The following is a 23,166-nucleotide window of genomic DNA, read 5'->3' on the forward strand; positions in this document are numbered from 1 at the left end:
ATCCCTGAACGAGATATTCAAGTCCTTTCTGCTCTCACTTCCGCATGACACCCAGGGGAAGGCGTATGACGTGTTTCTATGGTCCCAAGTGACATGCCCTTTTATAGACAAGCTCTTGAAAAGAGACCTCGCATTTGGAAATCTCACTTCCGGATAGGAAATGGGCTGCAGAAAGAGTTCTGGTTCACTTAGAGAAATAATTCAAACGGTTTAAGAAACTAGAGAGTGTTTTCTATCCAATAGAAATTATAATATGCATATTGTACGAGCAAGAATTGAGTAGGAGGCCGTTTGAAATGGCCACCTATTTTCAGGTTACTCAGTGCTGCCCCTTGCAGCCATAAGAAGTTAAACTCAGACAAAACAGAGATGCTTGTTCTAGGTCCCAAGAAACAAAGACATCTTCTGTTAAATCTGACAATTAATCTTGATGGTTGTAAAGTCGTCTCAAATAAAACTGTGAAGGACCTCGGCGTTACTCTGGACCCTGATCTCTCTTTTGACAAACATATCAAGACTGTTTCAAGGACAGCTTTTTTCCATCTACGTAACATTGCAAAAATCAGAAACTTTCTGTCCAAAAATGATGCAGAAAAATTAATCCATGCTTTTGTTACTTCTAGGTTAGACTACTGCAATGCTCTACTTTCCGGCTACCCAGATAAAGCACTAAATAAACTTCAGTTAGTGCTAAATACGGCTGCTAAAATCCAGACTAGAACCAAGAAATTTGATCATATACTCCAGTGCTAGCTTCCCTACACTGGCTGCCTGTTAAGGCAAGAGCTGATTTCAAGGTTTTACTGTTAACCTATAAAGCGTTACATGGGCTTGCTCCTACTTATCTTTCCGAGTCGGTCCCGCCGTACATACCTACACGTACGCTACAATCACAAGACGCAGGCCTCCTAATTGTCCCTATAATTTCTAAGCAAACAGCTGGAGGCAGGGCTTTCTCCTATAGATCTCCATTTTTATTGGAATGGTCTGCCTACCCATGTGAGAGACGCAGACTCGGTCTCAACCTTTAAGTCTTTACTGAAGACTTATCTCTTCAGTAGGTCATATGATTGAGTGTAGTCTGGCCCAGGAGTGTGAAGGTGAACGGAAAGGCTCTGGAGCAATGAACCGCCCTTGCTGTCTCTGCCTGGCCAGTTCCCTCTCTCCACTGGGATTCTCTGCCTCTAACCCTATTACAGGGGCTGAGTCACTGGCTTACTGGTGCTCGTTCATGCCGTCCCTGGGAGGGGAGTGGGTTGAGTCAACCCACTTGAGTGGGTTGAGTTACTGACGTGATCTTCCTGTCTGGGTTTCCCCCCCCCTTGGTTTGTGCTGTGGTGGAGATCTTTGTGGGCTATACTCGGCCTTGTCTCAGGATTGTAAGTTGGTGGTTGAAGATATCCCTCTCCTGATGTACTGGCCTGTCTCCTGGTAGCGCCTCCATGCTCTGGACACTACGCTGACAGACACAGCAAACCTTCTTGCCACAGTTCGCATTGATGTGCCATCCTGGATGAGCTGCACTACCTGAGCCACTTGTGTGGGTTGTAGACTCCGTCTCATGCTACCACTAGAGTGAGAGCACCGCCAGCATTCAAAAGTGACCAAAACATCAGCCAGGAAGCATAGGAACTGAGAAGTGGTCTGTGGTCACCACCTGCAGAATCACTCCTTTATTGGGGGTGTCTTGCTAATTGCCTATAATTTCCACCTTTTGTCTATCCCATTTGCACAACAGCATGTGAAATTTATTGTCAATCAGTGTTGCTTCCTAGGTGGACAATTTGATTTCACAGAAGTGTGATTGACTTGGAGTTACATTGTGTTGTTTAAGTGTTCCCTTTATTTTTTTGAGCAGTGTAAATATATTTTTCTTAATTTTTTGGTATTTATTTCCTTAATTTTTTTCAATCATTGGCATGTAATACCATTGACATGGAGCGCCAGACTACCCTCCACGCCTACCCCAGAACACCACATCCTCTTCAGCGCAATACCTCAATGTGGTGGACACACAAAAACAAACAAGCAATTACTCTAACTACAAAAAAGCATATTAAATAAAAACACCACAATACAAAAATTATAATACAAAAATAATAATATTGGGGATTGTAATATAACTGTCGATCAGGAGCACATTTCCTTTGTCTATGGAATCAGGCACATCTCTCATGACGTGTTATTTGGTCCCACTTATCAGTAAAATCTTGTGACCTCCTAGTTTCTTTTGAAATCAATCCTTCTAGTGTATAAAAGTGGTTGACAGTTATTTTAAAGTTTAAAAAAGCAATGCTTTCCCCAGCAGAATTAACTTTTTAGGGATAGGGGTCAGCATTTTCACTATGGATGAATAGCGTGCCCAAATTTAACTGCCTACTCTGTCCCAGATGCTAATATATGCATACTATTGGATAGAAAACACTCTGAAGTTTCTAAAACTGTTGTCTGTGAGTATAATAGAACTCATGTGGCAGGCAAACTTCCAAACAGGAAGTGGAAATTCTGAGGCTGGTCGATATTCAACTCATCGCCTGTTCAAATCCCTGTAAGATATGGATCTGTTTGCACGTCCTACGCCTTCCACTAGACGTCAACAGTCTGTAGAACGTTGAATGAAGTTTATGCTGTGTGGTGGGACCGGATGAGAGGGGAATGAGTCAGTGGTCTGGCAGAATGCCAGTTCCTGGTCATGCGCTTTCCTCATGATATCGCCTTGCGTTCCATAACTTCTACAGACACAAAGGAATGCTCCGGTTGGAACGTTATTGGATATATATGATAACAACATCCTGAAGATTGATTCTCTACTTAGTTTGACAAGTTTATTCGACCTGTGATATAACTTTTTGAAGTTTTCGTCCGACGTTATGCACGAGCGTTTGGAAATGTGTACTAAACGCGCTAGCAAAAGTAGCTACTTGGACATAAATAATTGACATTATCGAACAAAACAACAATTTATTGTGGAACTAGGATTCCTGGGAGTGCATTCTGATGAAAATCATCAAAGGGATAATTTATGATGTAATTTCGTAATTCTGTTGACTCCAACATGGCGGAGAAATGTAATTTATATCTGAGCGCCGTCTCAGATTATTGCATGGTGTGCTTTTTCCGTAAAGTTTTTTTGAAATCTGACACAGCGGTTGCATTAAGAACAAATGTATCTGTAATTCTGTGTAAAACATGCATCTTTCATCAAAGTTTATGATGAGTATTTCTGTTATTTGATGTGGCTCTCTGCAATTTCTCCTGATATTTTGGAGGCATTTCTGAACATGGCGCCAATGTAAACTAAGATTTTTTGATATAAATATGCACATTATCGAACCAAAAATACATGTATTGTGTAATATGATGTCCTATGAGTGTCATCTGATGAAGATCATCAAAGGTTAGTGATTAATTTGATCTCTATTTCTGCTTTTTGTAACTGGTACCTTTGGCTGTGTGTTTTTTGGACTTTTCTAACGTAATCATATGTTGTGTTTTCGCTGTAAAGCATTTTTTTAATCGGACGCGTTGGGTAGATTAACAAGATGTTTATCTTTCATTTGCTCTATTGGACTTGTTAATGTGTGAAAGTTACATATTTCCCCCCCAAAAAATGGAATTTCCCGCACTGCCTTTTCAGCGGAATGTTGTGGGGGGGTTCCGCTAGCGGAACGTGTGTCCTAGAAAGGTTAAGAGATTGTATATCATGTTGCTTCTATCCCTTAAGTCACGCAATATAACTGTTGGTGGAGATATAACAAAATTGTTTAGAACAGGGAGTAACCACTGTTTTACTTTTACCCAAAAGTTAGCAACTATGGGCCTCCCGAGTGGCACAGAGGTCTTAGGCACTGGATTGCAGGGTTGAGGTGTCACTACAGCCTGGGGTTTAATCCGGACGTGACCGGGAGACCCATATGGGGGGCGCACAATTGGCCTAGTGTCGTCCGGGATTAGGGGAGGGTTTGGCCGGGGTGCTCTAGCGTCTCCTTGTGGCGGGCCGGGGACCTGCAAGCTGACTTCAGTCATCAGTTGAACAGTGTTTCCTCTGACACATTGGTGCAGCTAGTTTCCAGGTTAAGCGAGCGGGTGTTAACCTGTTTGGGCTGCAGGGGCAGTATTGAGTAGCCGGATAAAAGGTGCCCATTTCAAACGGTCTCGTACTCAATTCTTGCTCGTACAATATGCATATTATTATTACTATTGGATAGAAAACACTCTCTAGTTTCTAAAACCGTTTGAATTATATCTGTGAGTAAAACAGAACTCATTTTGCAGGAAACTTCCTGACAGGAAGTGGAAAATCTGAAATCGATGCTCTCTTCTAGGGGCTGCCTATTAAAGTCCTTGATATTTATTAGTTTAGATGCACTTCATACGTCTTCCACTAGATGTCGACAAGCAGTGAGAGAAGAAATTGAGTGTGTAACTTGATCTGGGGTCGCATAATAGCTCTTTGTATGACGTGTCACCAGTTTCCTGTTTTCTGGAGAGCGCGCGAAGGGACCTGGTTTTGCCTTCTGTACAGCTGTCGTTATAGACGACTAATATCTCCGGCTTTGATTTTATTTGATACATGTGACAATATCATCGTAAAGTATGTTTTTTCAATATAGTTTCATTAGATTATTGAAATTTTTTCGGGACGTTAGGCGTGTTGAGTTGTCTGCGTATGTTCAGGAAGAAGAGCTTAGCGCCACTTTGCTAGCTTTCCGTGCTAATTGACTGGAGAACAGGACATTTTAAATAAAAAACAACGATTGTTCCCGACAAAGGACCCCTTGTACAACATTCTGATGAAAGATCATCAAAAGTAGGACCCATTTTATGATGTTATTTCATATATCTGTCGAACATGTTGTACTAGTAGGTTGCGGCCAGGTTTTGGGCACGCTCTCGCCATAACGTAAACTGCATATCGTAATGAAGTTATTTTTAGAATTCTAACACGCCGATTGCATTAAGAAATAGTGTATCTATCATTTCCTATACAACATGTATTTTTTAGTTATGTTTATGAATAGTTATTTGGTCAGAATATGTGAGTGCCAGAAAAATATCCGTACGTTGTGGGAAAAAGATGCTACGTTAGCACAATGTATAACCACTGATTTCAGCTCTAAATATGCACATTTTCAAACAAAACATAAGTGTATGTATAACCTGATGTTATAGGACTGTCATCTGATGAAGCTTATCAAGGTTAGTCAAAAATGATATGTCTTTTGCTGGTTTGTTACGATCGCTAACTTTTGCTGCTGGGGAAGGGCTTGTGTTTCTGGCTATTGTGGTAAGCTAATATAGTGCTATATTGTGTTTTCACTGTAAAACACTTAAGAAATCAGAAATATTGGCTGGAATCACAAGATGCCTGTCTTTCATTTGCTGTACACCATGTATTTTTCAGAAATGTTTTATGATGAGTATTTGACGTTGGTGTCTGTAATTACTCTGGCTGCTTCGGTGCCATTTCTGACGGTAGCTGTGATGGTAGCTGCAATGTACATTTACATCATTTACGTCATTTAGCAGACGCTCTTATCCAGAGCAACTTACAAATTGGAAAGTTCATACATAATCATCCAGGTCCCCCCGTGGGGAATGAACCCACAACCCTGGCGTTGCAAGCGCCATGCTCTACCAACTGAGCCACACGGGACCATGTAAAACTGATTTATAGCTCAAATATGCACATTTTTCGAACAAAACATAGATTTATTGAATAACATGTTATAAGACTGTCATCTGATGAAGTTGTTTCTTGGTTAGTTAGGTTGGCTTTGTGCATGCTACCTGTGCTGTGAAAAATGTCTGTCCTTATTTGTATTTGGTGGTGAGCTAACATAAATATACGTGGTATTTTCGCTGTATAACATTTAAAAAATCGGACATCTTGGCTGGATTCACAAGATGTTTATCTTTCAAATGCTGTATTGGACTTGTTAATGTGTGAAAGGTAAATATTTCTAAAAAATATATTTTGAATTTAGCGCCCTGCACTTGAAGTGGCTGTTGTCATATTGTGGCCGGCTTCGGGCTTGCAGCCATAAGAAGTTAAGAAGCAGCGCAGCTTGGCGGGTCATGTTTCAGAGGACGCATGACTCGACTTTCACCTCTCCCGATCGAAATTGGATATCACAAAATTGGGAAGAAAAAGGGGGTAAAATTACAAACAAAACAAATGCTAATGTAGGATTTTGTAGCAAATCCTCCACACCACAAGAATGGCCCAAATGGGATTCTTTGATGCACCATCATCTTGTTAGTAGCCAGATATTTTTACAATATCTTCAACTGAAGATGGAGTGTAATGTTGTTTCATAAATCAAACCAAAAACCTGTTGTTCTCAAGGGATGGGAGTAACAAACTGCTCTTCCAAGAAAGAGTGGAATTTGTGTGTCAAGGCAACCAATTTGTTGTTTTCCAAATGAAAATGGTATGGCTTCATTGATTTTAACTATAGTTTCCCATCTGTGAGATTTAATATGAGGTTTACAAACAAACACTTTCTTTCCCTCAACTTTTTCCTCCATTCTGTTGGAATTGCTGCCAGTAACTGATTGTTATTATAATTTGTACATGCACTCAGTTGACAGTTTGTTAGGTACACAACCCTGTTCACAAAAATTGATCGCTCCTACAGACAGTGAGTCATGTGGCTGTGGCTTGCGATATAAAGCAGGCAGACAGGCATCAAGGCATTCAGTTACTGTTCGATTGAATGTTAAAATGGGCAAAACGAGTGACCTAAGCGACTGAGCGTGGTATGATCATCAGTGCCAGGCACGCCGGATCCAGTTTCTTAGAAACGCCCCCCTGGGCTTTTCACGAACAACAGCATATAGGATTTACAGAGGATGGTGCGACAAACAAAGAACATCCAGTCATTGGAAGTTCTGTAGGCAAAAACATCTCGTTGGTTAGAGAGGTCGAAGGAGAATAGCAAGAATCGTACAAGCTAACAAGCGGGTCACAAACAGACAAATAACAGCTCAGTACAACAGTGGTGTGCAGAACTGCATCTCCGAATGCAAAATTCGTCAATCCACTCCTAGAATTTAAAAACAAGAAGAAGCGGCTCAAGTGGGCATGTGATCACCAACACTGGACAATTGACGAGTGGAAAAACATTGCTGGGTCTGAGTCCCATTTCCTGTGGCATCATGCTGATGACAGTGTCAGGATTTGGCATAAACAGCATGAGTCCATGGACCCAACCTGCCATGTGTCAACGGTATAGACTGGTGGCGATGGTTTAGGGAATGTTTTTCTGGCAGACGTTAGGTCCCTTGATACCAAGTGAGCAACAATTGAATGCCACAGCGTATTTGACATTGTTGCTGACCAAAACATTTTTGCTGACCATAGAGCATGGTCTATGGGATGAGATCGAACAGGCCGTTTTCAGCACGAATGTACCGTGGTCCAATCTGCAACAACTGCATGATGTCATTGCGTCAACATGAACCAACATTCCTGTGGAACGTTTTCGACACACTGTAGAACCCATGCCTCAAAGAACTCAGGCTGTTCTGGGGGGTCCGACCCGGTACTAGATGGGTGTACCTAATAAACTGCCTATTTCTTTACATTGTGCACAGTGTTTGAAATTAAAATTCCCATTGCTGTCAATGATATCCTTTTTAAATCAAATCAAATTGTCCATCATCTGCATATAAGGACATTTTGGTTTCAAGACCATCAATACTTAGAGCTACAATAGTAATGTAATCATCCCATCTCTTTGGGTGGTTGATAGTTACCCCCGTTGAAATGAAAAATGTAAGCAGGCGAGAAAAGTTAATTTAATTTCTGTAAAAGATAATAATAATAAAATTAAAAAACTAAATTGGTATAACATCAAAGTCAGGAGATTTGCCTGAATTCATCTAACCAATTTAAGTGAAGCTATATTACTTAAATTAGGCTGGCCCCTCGCGAGCCACATTGCCTCAAACTACACAACCTCCACACACATACTCTAAGGGCTGTAAGCATAGAATTAGAAATACCAGAGTTATTAGGCTATAGAATACTTTATTGTCTCACTTACCTTTGAGTTTGTTGTGCTCTGAGTCTGCAGGGAAGAGGCAGTCGGGGAAGAGCTTGGGAAAGGTGAGGCCGGCATATTTGGGTCTGTTCTCTACATAGTTACGGACAGTGGGCTGCAGCTTCTTCATAAACTCTGGTAAGGGTGTGCCCAGCTGCTCAATCACCTTATTCCATTGGTCGATATCTGAGAGGGGGTGGGATTAAGAAAAACACACAACAAACCTGGACAGGACAGCCCTCTGGCTGTCTCAAATAAAAAACATATAGGCTTTAACCTGTTGAGGCTAGGGGGTGCTGTTGTCACTATTTATGTAAATCGTGTAATTTTTTAAACGGCTTCCTACTAAATTCTTGATCGTACAATATGCATATTATTATTATTATTATTGGATAGAAAACAGTCTCTAGTTTCTATAGCCATTGAAATTTTGTCTCTGAGTGGAACAGAACTCATTCTACAGCAATTTCCCTGACATGGAGTCAGATTTCACACATTTTGGCCCCTGATCTGGAGTCAGTTAAAAGGCCACTGTTATTGCTATGAGTATACAGACACTGCTTACGTCTTCCCCTGGATGCCTTTACGTGATGACGATTTGAATGGTATCGATTGCCCAATCACAGCCACTATAAAACAAAAACACGTGTAGGTAGGAACTCTTTTCCAGCTGCGTCAGCTGCGCTGGAGGACACCGACCTGCACTTTTTCCAAGCACTAGTGAAGCCAGTTATATTTCTCCGGTCATGTTTCTACTCGTTATAGGAGTTAAAAACATCATAAGGTAGTTAATTTAAACCGTTTTATAGCAATTTATTTCCGTTTAGTGCGATTTTGGGACATTTATTTCTGAGACACTGTGAATCTCTGGGCACGGTTCCAATTCATGCCGAACGCAATGGGCATTTATACATGGCAAGAGGACAGCTTTCGACCAAAAGACGATTAGAACCAAGAAAGGATTCTTTGCCCAAGATTCTGATGGAAGAACAGCTCAAAGTAGGAACAATTTATTATGATAAATCGTGTTTCTGTCGAGAAATGTTAATCGCTTAGGACGCCATCTTGTTTGACGTAGCTTCGCTTGGCGCAAACTGTATTGAAAAGTAAGGATAATTTAAAAAATGTAAATCAGCGATTGTATTAAGAATTAAATTGTCTATCAATCGCTGTCCACCCTATATTTTTTAGTCACGTTTATGAGTATTTATGTATACGACTAGATCACTGTCTAATATGGCGCACGACATTGTCTGACCAGCTGGGAAACTTTTGTCATTGTCTAACCATGATTTTGGTGGCTAAATATGCACATTTTCGAACAAACTGTATATGTATGTTGTAATGTGATGTTACAGGAGTGTCATCTGAAGAATTCTGAGAAGGTTAGTGAAAAAATTAATATATTTTGGCGATGTTTACGTTATCGCTCTCTTTGGCTAGAATCAATGCTCTGGTAACGTTTGCATATGTGGTATGCTAATATAACGATTTATTGTGTTTTCGCTGTAAGACACTTAGAAAATCTGAAATATTGTCTGTATTCACAGGATCTGTGTCTTTCGATTAGTGTATGCTGTGTATTTTTACGAAATGTTTGATGATTAGTAATTGGGTAAACACGTTGCTCTATATATTTATTCTAGTCCATTTGTGACGGTGGGTGCAATTGTAAACTATGACATCTACCTGAAATATGCACATTTTTCTAACAAAACCTATCCTATACCATAAATATGTTATCAGACTGTCATCTGGTGAGTTTTTTTCTTGGTTAGTGGCTATCAATATCTTAGTTTAGCCGAATTGGTGATAGCTACTGGTGTTGGTGGACAAATAAAAGATGGTGTCTTATGCTAATGAGTTTAGCTAATAGATTTATATCTTTACATATTGTGTCTTCCCTGTAAAACATTTTAAAAATCGGACATGTTGGCTCGATTCACACGATCTGTGTCTTTCATTAGCTGTATTGGACTTTAATGTGTGAAAGTTAAATATTTAAAAAATATTTTTTTTTTGAATTTCGCGGCTCTGCCTTTTCAGTGGAATGTGGGGGGGCGGCACCCCAGTCCTAGACAGGTTAATATATAGCACTAACCAATTGAAGGGGACAATTGCATAGGCCTACAATAGTCCTACAAGCAGATGCGTAAGAGTCACATTGGGACATATCACTAAATGGAGGGACATGAGCAAAGTGTAACAGTAACAGACAACTTTTCTATATTTTCACGCTATTTTCACGTTCGGATGAAAAGCGTGCCCAGAGTAAACTGCCTGCTACTGAGGCACAGAAACTAAGATATGCATATTATTAGTATATTTGGATAGAAAACACTCTGAAGTTTCCAGAACTGTTTGAATGATGTCTGTGAGTATAACAGAACTCATATGGCAGGGAAAAACCTGAGAAAAATCTGAGGTTTGTAGGTTTTAAAGTCTTTGACTATCCAAGATACAGAGTAAATTTGGTCCGATTGCACTTCCTAAGGCTTCCACTAGATGTCAACAGTCTTTAGAACCTTGTTTCAGGCCTCTACCGTGAAGGGGGAAAGAATAAGAGCTGTTTGACTAAGGGGTCTTGCAGAAGGCCATGAGCTAAGTCAGGCGCGCGGCCGTGAGAGCGAGCTCTGTTCCTTTTCATTTCTAAAGACAAACGAATTGTCCGGTTGAAACATTATTCAAGATTTATGATAAAAACATCCTAATGATTGATTCTATACATCGTTTGACATGTTTGACGAACTGCAATAGAACTTTTTTGACTTTTTGTCTGGACTTTGTGCTCGCGCCTTCTGAATTTGGATTAGTGAACTAAACGCGTGAACAAAAAGGAGGTATTTTGACATAAATTATGGACTTTATTGAACAAAACAAACATTTATTGTGGAACTGGGATTCCTGGGAGTGCATTCCGATGAAGATCATCAAAGGTAAGTGATTATTTATAATGCTATTTCTGACTTCTGTTGACTCCACAACATAGCGGGTATCTGTATGGCTTGTTTTGGTCTCTGAGCACTGTACTCAGATTATTCTATGGTGTGCTTTCACTGTAAAGCTTTTTTGAAATCTGACACAGCGGTTGCATTAAACAAGTTCTCTCTTCCATATTTAATTAGTCCAATCGCAGTAAACAAACAGATTTTAATAAATTAATAAACAAATTAATAAACAATAATAAAATATCTACATTGTCGACAATAAACACTGGTATAGTACCTTCTATACTGACGCAAAACTCTCCAGATGTACGTGTCAGAACAATGTATAGAGAGTCCTGTCTGAATGTGCTATTGGTCAGAGACTTCACCCCCCTCTCCTCATCTCATCTGCAATGGTAATTCCACTGCTTTAGTCTGCTATAAGAAAGACCCTATTAATACTAAAGCTTTTGTTATTACGTTATAGCCCTCCCCATTTCCCATAGCCTTAAAGGGGTTCCAAATGACAGCCTATTCCCTATATAGTGCACTACATTTGACCAGGGCCCCTATATATGTAAGGACACACGCTGGAGATGAGAAGCAGGTACAGAGAATGAACATTTAATGGAAAACGGACTTCAAACAAAACAAGAACAGCGTCTGGACAGGGGGAACAAAACAACATTACGACAAAAATGCTGACACAGGGAACAAAACTGAGGAACAGACATGTATAGAGGGGTCAATCAACAACGTGAACGAGTCCAATGAGCACAGATGCGCGTAATTATGGTGACAGGTGTGGGTAATGGAGGGCAGCCTAGTGCCCGAGGGGAAGCGGGAGCAGGCGTGAAAATATAGGGAATAGGGTGCCATTCGGGACATTGTGCTAGTGCTAGTGAGCGGAGTCAACACTTCACTGGTGGGAATGATTTCCTCTTTGGTTTCCTAGCCCTTTAAATTATTTCAACTGTTTCCTAATGCTGGGTTAAATAAGTCGCAAGCACATTTGTGTTTAATGTGGGGTTTAAAACTAGCAGATAGCAGATTGAAACAGCTCCAAGTTCTCTAATTTATAACCATTTCTTTATGAATATGCAGATTATTGTACTGGTACTGTACAAAGTTCCAAATGCCAATTGGTGTGATTTTGTGTTAGATTGCTGTTTTTAATGCTGTTTTAATTGGGAGAGCTCGATTTCCATTTCATTTATTACAAATGGCAAATACACTTGAAACTTGATTTGAATTATCAGCACTATTTTGGGATAGGAACAGAGGGGGAAAGAATGGTGTGTGTGTTTGTGTGTGAGGGTGGCCAGGCTGAGGGGGTCTATGTCTTTTTTCTCTCCATCTCCCACAGGTGGGTGCCAGTTCAAAGAGAGTGCCAGCAAGCCAGGACATCCAAAAACACATGACCTCATCCTGCTGGAACGCCAGTTTCATTTCCTCTTTGGACATCACACTTTGGGAACCACATCTACACAATGCAGGAAAAGGAGTCCTATCTACACAATGCAGTGAGAGGAGCCTTGGCTTTCATTCCTTAAAATTATTCTACGTGGATGTTAAGATGTCTAATTTGATTTTTTTTTTTATTCTGGAATTAAAACAGTTCCATATAGATAAATATGTTAATTTGTGTTTAATTAAGTATTTTTTTTTTATACATATGAGTATCCCTCATCATGAATTTAGGCTATTTTCTAAATGTTCAGATTTTATGATGGTGTTCAAACTGCTCATCTCGATGACAGACCTGATATATTGTAAATGCTGGAAGAAGGCCAGAATGATGTACGTGTAGCCGATGTGAAATCACTAGCTAGTTAGCTGTGGTAAACTAGTAGCACAGCCAATGTGTCGATGTATTGATACGAGTTACAGTCTACAGAAGGAGGCAAGGATACTTCTCCAAATGTTCTATATAGAACTGCTTTAAGGGCCATGTATGACACTAGCCATTTAACCCTATACAGTATTTGGTTCTTCTAGCAGTGTACAGTATAGTGTTGATGACAGTACCAGAAGGAGACGAGGCAAGGATACGGTCGGTGCCTGGGAACAGCACTGTTCCTCTTATCACCTCTCCAAAGATGCAGCCCACAGACCACATGTCCACTGCAGCCAGACACAGTCCCATACCAGTCACCCAGCATACATGACATGCAGATACATACATGACACGTCACACAAACTCCATCAACCACACACTGCACGCAGACATGCAAAAAAATGCCACGTCTTTGTGAGTCCTGTCTGTCATGTAATTGCAAACATGTTATGTTTTGTGTACCACAACAATGGCTGTTAAACTTAAGACACTGCTGTCTTTGTCAGTTATTATCTAGCAGTGGTCACCAACCGGTCGATCGCGAGACATTCCTAGTCGATCACCAAACATTTCTTTAGAAAAGCCAACGCAAGATTTTTTTTTTATTCGTGTTTTGCGCTGTTGGCGGTAGATGCACCTGATTCAGAAGCGTTGCGAACTGGGTAGGCGAGGTGTTCATATTTGGGACCATTTCATTTGTATTAAAATACAAACTCTGCCTACCTGGGGAGATCTATGGCTAAATCAAGTGTGCCTACTGCCCTGGAGATCTGTGGCTAAATAATGTGTGCCTACTGTGCTGGCCAATCCGATAGCTCAAATCACTATACCTACAGGTTCCAAGACTCTGGCCACAGCAAAGTTTGATACTAGCCTACCTACGATTTCATAACTTTTAAAACCATGACCAGAGACAGAATGTCAAAGAATACAGCAAAGAGCTGTGAGTCCACATTTAAGTTTTTATTAAGCACTGTGAACACTGTTTTTATTCATCATTATTGCAAAACACACTTCTCCCTACTTCCGCTCGTGTTGCAATGAATGAGTAGCGAAGTGTATCGATAGCCCGGCATTTTTATTATTAGCAGCTCGTCTTGTCTATTTTAATATCGAGGAATATTTTACTTTCTCTGGTCATAGGAACAACATGTATGTCACGTTCCTGACCTGTTTTCCTTTGTTTTGTATTCATTTTAGTTGGTCAGGGCGTGAGTTGGGTGGGTTTGTCTATGTTTGTATTTCTATGTGGGGTTTTGTGTTCGGCCTGGTATGATTCTCAATTAGAGACAGGTGTGTATTGTTTGTCTCTAATTGAGAGTCATACAAAGGCAGCCAGGGTTTCACTGGTGTTTTGTGGGTGTTTGTTTCCTGTGTCAGTGTTTGGACCACACAGGACTGTTTAAGGTTAGTCACGTTTGTTATTTTGTAGGTTTAAGTGTTTTCTTGTTGTTTCATTAAATCATGAACACTTACCTCTCCGCATCTTGGTCTGATCCATGCTCCTCCTCGTCTGAGGAGGAGAACTACATTGACAGCCTTAACAGAAACACCCACCACAACAGGACCAAGCGGATTGAGGAAGGAAGGCAAGAACAACAGCAATGGGGAAAAGAGGAATGGACTTGGGAGGAGATCCTGGACGGCAAAGGACCCTGGACTCAGCCAGGGGAATATCGCCGTCCCAAAGCGGAGCTGGAGGCAGCGAAAGCGGAGAGGAGGTTCTATGAGGCAAAAGCACGTAAGAGCGGCTGGAAGCCCGAGAGGCTCACCCAAAAATTTCTTGGGGGGGGGCTAAAGGGGAGTGTGGCGAAGCCGGGTTGGATACCTGAGCCAACTCCCCGGGCTTGCCGTGGAGTAAGGGCGTGGAGTAAGGGCGTCGTACTGGTCAGACACCGTGTTATGCGGTAAAGCGCACGGTGTCCCCAGTACGCGTGCTTAGCCCAGTGCGGGCTATTCCACCTTGCCGCACTGGGAGGGCTAGGTTGGGCATCGAGCCGAGTGCCATGAAGCCGGCCCAACGCATCTGGTCTCCAGTACGTCTCCTCGGGCCGGCGTACATGGCACCAGCCTTACAGGTGGTGTCCCCGGTTCGCCTGCATAGGCCAGTGCGGGCTATTCCACCTCGCCGCACTGGCAGGGCTACGGGGACCATTCAACCTGGTAGGGTTGGGGAGGCTCGGTGCTCAAGAGCACGTGTCCTCCTTCACGGTCCGGTATATCCGGCGCCACCTTCCCACCCCAGCTCAGTACCACCAGTGCCTACACCACGCACCAGGCTTCCAGTGCATCTCCAGAGCCCTGTTCCTCTTCCACGCACTCTCCCTATGGTGCGGGTCTCCAGCCCGGTGCCTCCAGTTCCGGTACCACGCACCAGGCCTGGAGTGCGCCACGAGAGTCCAGTGTGCCCAGTTCCTGTTCCCCGCACTCGCTCTGAGGTGCGTGCCCACGGCCCGGTGCCTCCAGTTCCGGTACCACGCACCAGGCCTATAGTGCGTCTCAGCCGGCCAGAGTCTGCCGTCTGCCCAGCGGTGCCTGAACGGCCCGTCTGCCCAGCTCCGTCTGAGCCATCTGTCTGCCCAGCGCCGTCTGAGCCATCTGTCTGCCCAGCGCCGTCTGAGCCATCTGTCTGCCCAGCGCCGTCTGAGCCATCTGTCTGCCCAGCGCCGTCTGAGCCATCTGTCTGCCCAGCGCCGTCTGAGCCATCTGTCTGCCCAGCGCCGTCTGAGCCATCTGTCTGCCCAGCGCCGTCTGAGCCATCTGTCTGCCCAGCGCCATCTGAGTCATCCGTCTGCCACGAGCCATTAGAGCCGCCCGTCTGTCCCGAGCCAGTAGAGCCGTCTGTCAGTCAGGAGCCGCTAGAGCCGTCCGTCAGTCAGGAGTTGCCAGAGACGCCCGCCAGTCAGGAGCTGCCAGAGACGCCTGCCAGTCAGGAGCTGCCAGAGACGCCCGCCAGTCAGGAGCTGCCAGAGACGCCCGCCAGTCAGGAGCTGCCAGAGACGCCCGCCAGTCAGGAGCTGCCAGAGACGCCCGCCAGTCAGGAGCTGCCAGAGACGTCCGACAGTCCGGAGCTGCCCTACAGTCCGGAGCTGCCCTACAGTCCGGAGCTGCCCTACAGTCCGGAGCTGCCCTACAGTCCGGAGCTGCCCTACAGTCCGGACCTGCCACTCAGCCCGGACCTGCCGGAGTCCCTCAGTCCGGACCTGCCGGAGTCCCTCAGCCCGGACCTGCCGGAGTCCCTACGCCCGGACCTGCCGGAGTCCCTACGCCCGGACCTGCCGGAGTCCCTACGCCCGGACCTGCCGGAGTCCCTACGCCCGGACCTGCCGGAGTCCCTACGCCCGGACCTGCCGGAGTCCCTACGCCCGGACCTGCCGGAGTCCCTCAACCAGGACCTGCCGGAGTCCCTCAGCCAGGACCTGCCGGAGTCCCTCAGCCAGGACCTGCCGGAGTCCCTCAGCCAGGACCTGCCGGAGTCCCTCAGCCAGGACCTGCCGGAGTCCCTCAGCCAGGACCTGCCGGAGTCCCTCAGCCAGGACCTGCCGCCCCTAGACTTTGTGCTGGTGCGCCCGGAGTTCGCACCTTAAGGGGGGGGTTCTGTCACGTTCCTGACCTCTTTTCCTTTGTTTTGTATTCATTTTAGTTGGTCAGGGCGTGAGTTGGGTGGGTTTGTCTATGTTTGTATTTCTATGTGGGGTTTTGTGTTCGGCCTGGTATGATTCTCAATTAGAGACAGGTGTGTATTGTTTGTCTCTAATTGAGAGTCATACAAAGGCAGCCAGGGTTTCACTGGTGTTTTGTGGGTGTTTGTTTCCTGTGTCAGTGTTTGGACCACACAGGACTGTTTAAGGTTAGTCACGTTTGTTATTTTGTAGGTTTAAGTGTTTTCTTGTTGTTTCATTAAATCATGAACACTTACCTCTCCGCATCTTGGTCTGATCCATGCTCCTCCTCGTCTGAGGAGGAGAACTACATTGACAGCCTTAACAATGTATTTGTGCATGAGGCAGATGCGGATGCGGTGCAACTCGAGTTTCTCCAGGTGGAAGACGGTGTCCCCTCTGTCTGGTCAGTCTCACCAGAGGAAAGGAAGGAGAGAGCAGGGACCTTGAGAGGCGGACTCTCTGCTGCTCTCTCTCCCTTTGCTGAGACTAATGCCGTGTTCAAAACAACTGGGAACTGGGAAATCTCCGACATCCGCCTTCAGAGCGTTTAAGACAACTCGGAACTGGGAATTATGTTTTCGAACGATCATCCAACTCAGAATTCAAAGTCAGAAATTAATCTTTCTGAAGCGCAGACTTTCTTGACCTGAAGATCACTGACGTCATGATTTGAGCTTGTTTTTTTTCTAGTTCCCAGTTTATGCTCAGCTGTGCCTCACAAGTGCTACACCAACTGATCTATTTTGTTATCAAAGCTTTAGTTTTGAAATATATTATTGTCGGGAGAGAACAATATTGGCAGGCCAGGTATATAACCAATATGCTGTAATAATCTATTAGGCCTACTGCACAAACCTCATTCCTAAAGAGCTGTTTTTATTAGGTTAATGTTAAAAAATGTAATCATGTAAAAAAAAAAACTCTGAGCAATAGATGTTGCTTTTTGACTTCGAAAGTGATCTTGACTCAGAAGAGGTTGGTGACCACTGATCTAGCAAGAGTATGTGAGTAACGCCACACTATCCTTGCAGGGCTTTTCTTAAAGCACAAATCATGCAGAAGAGGACTGTAGGTTCTCGTAACTTCCAGATTTCACTCTGCTGGCGTCTTGATTGGCATTGACTATCATGTTAGGATGATGACACATTGGCCTTACAGTGCATTCTGGATTTCAGCATGAATACAGGTTTCTGAAGGGGTTCAACTCAATTCACTGTTGGTGAATAAATTAATACTTATGATTGATTATTACTTATGACTTATTGTCTAAGAGACACCAAATATCCTTGTTTTGTCCTGGCATACACCCTGATAGATGCACACACGCACGCACGCACACACCCTCAAAGCTAGAATGCTAATTAGCGGTAATTATCGGCATGTATGTTGCTCTCCCATTAGCTCCAGGGGGACATCCCTGCCATGCTGGGATATGTAACCTGGGGGACATGGTGTACAGTGTCTGACCCCACAATGTATACAACACACTCCAGGCAGACGCACACGGCGCCAGAAATTTTCCAATAAATATTCAGAGTAAGGGATGTCTCATTCTGCCAAAGGGGTGCCAAAATAAAATAGGTTAAATACAGGATGGATTCCCATAGAAATATAATTAGTCATTCCATGATGGATCCATGGCTTTGTCATCACATACTTCAAGTAATTAATTTATATAAACAGGACTTGGAGAAAAAAAAAATATATAATTCTGTAGGGGTTACTGAATTTATGGTGAATTATTGAAATGGTGATATATTATTATTAAATATATTATTTGAGCTATTAGAGGTGTTATGAAGCCAGCCAGTACAGTAGCAAGATTGGTTAGAGACAATAGAGCTGCGCAGAAACCATTGTACCTAACAGAGGAGTACAGGCCACGTATTGATTTGATTCACCTTCAGAGAGTCTGAGTCATAGGGCTCTATTTTCGCTGCCATTAGCACACGCTCTTTGGGAATTTTGACTTGTAAAAGCCAGACGCCAGGGTTGGTAATTTACTTGTCTTATATCAGCTTACTTGTGCTGAGGAGGGAGGGGTGGAAATATTTTTGTTGTGTCCTTAAAAACGTGCACCGATGTGCAAATTTCAAGCAGCGCTACCGGTGATATTTAAGACTCATCAAAACCTGTTCTTAGCTGTAACTCAATTGGTTATGGCATCGATTTTGCCAGCAGGCGCACAGTAGCCTAATCAATAAGTCCTGTTATTGTGAATTGGAAACATCAAGGAGCAACAACAACTCAGCCGCGAAGTGGTAGGCCACACAAGCTCACAGAATGGCACCACCGAGTGCTAAAGCACATAGCACGTAAAAATCTGTCCCGGTTGCAACACTCACTATCGAGTTCCAAAGCTTGCCGCCATTGAACTACGGAGCAGTGGAAACGCGTTCTCTGGAGTGATGAATCACGCTTCATCTGGCAGTCCGACGGACAAATATGATTTTGGCGGATGCCGGGAGAACGATACCTGCACCAATGCCTAGTGCCAACTGTACATTTTGGTGGAGGAGTAATAATGGTCTAGGGCTGTTTTTCATGGTTAAGGCTAGGCCCCTTAGTTCCAGTGTCGGGAAATCTTAGCACTACAGCATACAATGAATGACAATCTCGACGATTCTGTGCTTCCAACTTTGTGGCATCAGTTTGGAAGGCTCTTTCCTGTTTCAGCATGACAATGCCCCTGTGCACAAAGCGAGGTCCATACAGAAACGGTTTGTCGAGATCGGTGTGGAAGAACTTGACTGGCCTGCACAGAGCCCTAACCTCAATCCCATTGAACACCTTTGGGATGAAATGGAACACCGACTGCGAGCCAGGCCTAATCGCCCAACATCAGTGGCCGACCTCACTAATGCTTTTGTGGCTGAATGGAAGCAAGTCCCTGCAGCAATGTTCCAACATTTATTGGAAAGCCTTCCAAAAGATCGGTGGCTATTATAGCAGCAAAGAGGGGACCAACTCCATATTAATGCCCATGCTTTTGGAATGAGATGTTCGACGAGCAGGTGTCCACATACTTTTGGTCATGCAGTGTAAAATCCAAACACGATTGCAAACACGACATGCACAACTCTTGTTGAAACATTTTCATACAACAAAGACACCTTCCCTGTAAGCTAACACAATGTAAATATACGGAACGAGTGAAATTATAATCTGCAGTGCGGTTTATGTAACTTTTTTTTGAACAATTTCTGTGAGGTCGTACTTTATCGGAGCTCCGGTTTATTAAAAATGTTACAGTGTGTTCACAGCTGTCTGGGAAAATGGCACCCGTATTCTTTGAATGAGATCAACGGCCATTATTTACATTATCTGAATAAGGATACAGTCACGGCCAGGGAACAGGATTTTGTGTCGCACCATTTCTCCCATAATGCACCCCACCGACCATATATCCACTGCAGGTACAGAGAGAGAGTGAGAGATAAGTCAGAGGTTAGCATTAGAAAAGAAAACGTAGGCTCTTTCTTAGTTCCTTTATCCTCGATTCCTTTCTCCTCTCTTCTTTCTCAAAACGAATTAGAGGTGAAGATTCAAGGTCCCTCCCCTTGGACCTTCAAGTTCTCCTCCGATGCGTTTTGAGAATGAGTTGAGGATATGATAGAGGGCGCAAGGAATCGAGGAATGAGGAATTGAGAAAGAACCCTTGTCGGTAGAGAGCTATCGGAAACAAAGTAATTTGAATGTGGCGGTTGATTATTCAGACTGAGAAATAATTTGTGTGAGAGAAGATAGGTAGCATGCAGACAAATAACTATTCCACTAATAAAGAGAAGCAGTTAGTCTCCAGGGGCTTTGCTGGTGGCAGGAAATCCATGGTCTGCTCTCCCTGCCTACGTCTAGTCTAGTTTTATATTTAACCAGGTAAGTTGACTGAGAGCATATTCTCATTTACAGCAACGACCTGTGAAATAGTTACAGGGGAGGGGATGAATAAGCCAATTGGAAGCTGGGGATGATTAGGTGGCCATGATGGTCAGATTGGGAAATTAGGCAGGACACCAGGGTTAACACCCTTACGATAAGTGCCATGGGATCTTAAGTGACCACAGAGAGTCAGGACTCTCGTTTAACATCCCATTCGAAAGACAGCACCCTACACAGGGCAATGTCCCCAATCAATGCAGCATTTTTTTTTTTTGAAACCAGAGGAAAGTTTGCCTCCTACTGGCCCGCTAACACCACTTCCAACAGAATCTGATCTCCCATCCAGGGATCGACCAGTACCAACCCTGTTTAGCTTCAGAGGCAAGCCCGCAATGGGATGCAGGGTGGTATGCTGTGAACCATACAGCTATTCAGTAATCACTGTTAATTCGAAATGACACAACGACAAGGTTCCCGTTTAACAAAGTTTACTCTACTATATGAACACACTACAAGGTAGCCATTACACTCAAGACCAGGTCCAACAACGACAAGACTTCCTGCGCATGCGCACTCTTGACTGAGTGATAGCCCCATAATAACAGAAATATAGGGATAATTCAAACATGAACTTAACAATCACCAAGGTCACCAGTTAAATACACAAAGAGTACAGAGCTATAAAGGTTTATTTACGCATTCATTTACTCAATCCATGCAGTGGAGGCTAGAGTTAGCTACCGGAAGTAACTTTATCTAATTTTCAAAAGGGTACTATGATTCGATAAATTAGGTGTTCAAGGCACACACTTCAGTAATAGATAAGGTGACAAAGAAGAAGATATGCTTGTGTTCTGTGTCACCAGATGTGTCAGTGAATTATGGGTGTTAATTGACCCCAACCCTGGCTGTTGGTGCAAGTGCATGTTACAGTATTAGAACACACCCAACCAGTAGCATGTTACAGTGTTAGAACACCAGAACACATTCTCGAACCTGTCTTACCGTTCTCTTTGTACCCCATGCCCAGGATGACCTCTGGAGCTCTGTAGTACCGTGTCACCACGTACGGGGTCATCATGAAGCTGGTGCCTGCAGTCCTGGCCAGGCCAAAGTCCAGGATTTTCAGCGTACAATCAGACTTCACCACTATATTGCTAGGTTTCAGGTCCTTCAGACGGAAAGCAACATCAAAGAGATGAGGATTATTGAGGTAAAAGTTTAACGGGTGATGCTAGCTACTACAGTATTTTTATTTGAAATGTCGACAGATGACATTTCACAGACAAAACCGGTTGCAACGACATAACTTCCACCAGCGCTGCCCACTGGGTTATGAGCAGTGCAAGGTTGAGCATGAGTAATGTTTACTATATCCAGAACATCCTAGTACATAATATCAATGACTAGGGTTACTGCTGGAGACCTGACGGAAAATTTGATTAATTATATTTCTAGGTTGGAGGACGTCTCACTATGTGTATGATGCCAGCGGAGTGCAAGTGTTTGATGCTACACACACGCGCTGTAACGTTCCTGACCTGTTTTATGTTGTTTTTGTATGTGTTTATGGTCAGGGCGTGTGTTTTGGGTGGGCAGTCTATGTTTTCTGTTTCTATGTTGGTTTTGGGTTGCCTGGTATGGCTCTTAATTAGAGGCAGGTGTTTTGCGTTTTCCTCTAATTGAGAGTCATATTTAGGTAGGGTGTCCTCACTGTTTGTTTGTGGGTGATTGTCTTCCGTGTCTGTGTTATGTTTGCACCATATGGGACTGTATACGGTTTGTTCGGTTTATGTAGTCTGTTCCCTATTCGTGCGTTCTTCTTGTTTCATGTAAGTTCGTCGTCTAGGTCTGTCTTCACCGTTTTGTTGTTTTTGTTAGTTGAGTCATTTTCGTGTTTTGTTAAATAAATTATGTCGTTAAACTCCACTGCGCCTTGGTTCGATCACTACTCCTCCTTTTCGGTAGAAGAGGAGGAGGACCGCCGTTACACGCGCGTACAGTACACGTAAAGGCACACGCACTCACACACACACACACACACAGGTCTTCTCACCCTGTGTATAATTCCAGCTGAGTGCAGGTGTTTGATGCCACACAGCATCTGGTAGAGCAGGTAGGACATTCTCTCATGGTCTAGCTCCATCTGAATCACCTGGCATAGGTTGGCATCCATCAGCTCCATCACCAGGTACCTGGGATGGTGATACATACAGTTATAGTATGTTTTCACAAGTGGAAATGCACTGATGCTGAGACTGGCTTTCTGGACACAGATTAAGACTAAAACGCATGTTCAATGGAGAATATGGCTGTAGTAAAATAATCTCCAGAATGTCACTGTCATCTTTGCTTCAGAAATCCCTCAACACCAGAGAGAGACAGGGTAACACAAGGAGAGGTTCTAATAGCCTACACTTCGGCATAACTCGTATAATAACTTTCACTGGAACAGAGGTCTAATAAAAGAGATGAGATGCTTCAACCCAAGAGGCCCTACTCTAATGTGGGCTCCCGAGTGGCGCAGTGGTCTAAGGCACTGCATCACAGTGCTAGAGGTGTCACTACAGACCCAGGTTTGATTCCAGGCTGTATCACAACAGGCAGTGATTGGGAGTCCCATAGGGCGGCGCACAATTAGCCCAGTGTCGTCCGGGTTAGGGTTCGGTCGGGGTAGGCCGTCATTGTAAATAAAAATGTGTTCTTAAATGACTTTCCTAGTTAAATTTAAAAAATACAGTTGATTCCCATTCTCCTTCCTACCACATCTCTCCTTCCCCCTTTACATCTATTCTCAACACAATGGACAC

The 23,166-nt window shown here is 43.6% G+C and overlaps 1 protein-coding gene across 12 annotated transcripts in view; it reads right to left on the reverse strand.

The window, feature by feature from the left end:
• Positions 1 to 23,166, reverse strand: part of LOC129819093 (mitogen-activated protein kinase 10-like) — an 85,420-nt gene that overhangs the window by 23,789 nt on the left and 38,465 nt on the right. For 10 of the 12 annotated variants that reach the window (XR_008754014.1, XR_008754012.1, XR_008754013.1 and 7 more), the window contains 4 exons: positions 22,413 to 22,551; positions 21,362 to 21,527; positions 19,816 to 19,887; positions 8,052 to 8,234 (listed from right to left, as the gene is read on the reverse strand). Coding sequence is in view for 9 of the 12 variants with exons in the window: in XM_055875644.1 (XP_055731619.1) it covers positions 8,052 to 8,234; positions 19,816 to 19,887; positions 21,362 to 21,527; positions 22,413 to 22,551 (560 nt within the window). In the remaining 3 variants the exon portion in view is untranslated. Of the gene's footprint in view, positions 1 to 8,051; positions 8,235 to 13,027; positions 13,100 to 19,815; positions 19,888 to 21,361; positions 21,528 to 22,412; positions 22,552 to 23,166 lie in introns of all 12 variants that reach the window. The other 2 variants (XM_055875645.1, XM_055875652.1) reach the window with 2 other exon arrangements.

The sequence above is a fragment of the Salvelinus fontinalis genome, chromosome 21 (assembly GCF_029448725.1).
Source record: "Salvelinus fontinalis isolate EN_2023a chromosome 21, ASM2944872v1, whole genome shotgun sequence".
NCBI classification, from domain to species: Eukaryota; Metazoa; Chordata; class Actinopteri; order Salmoniformes; family Salmonidae; genus Salvelinus; species Salvelinus fontinalis.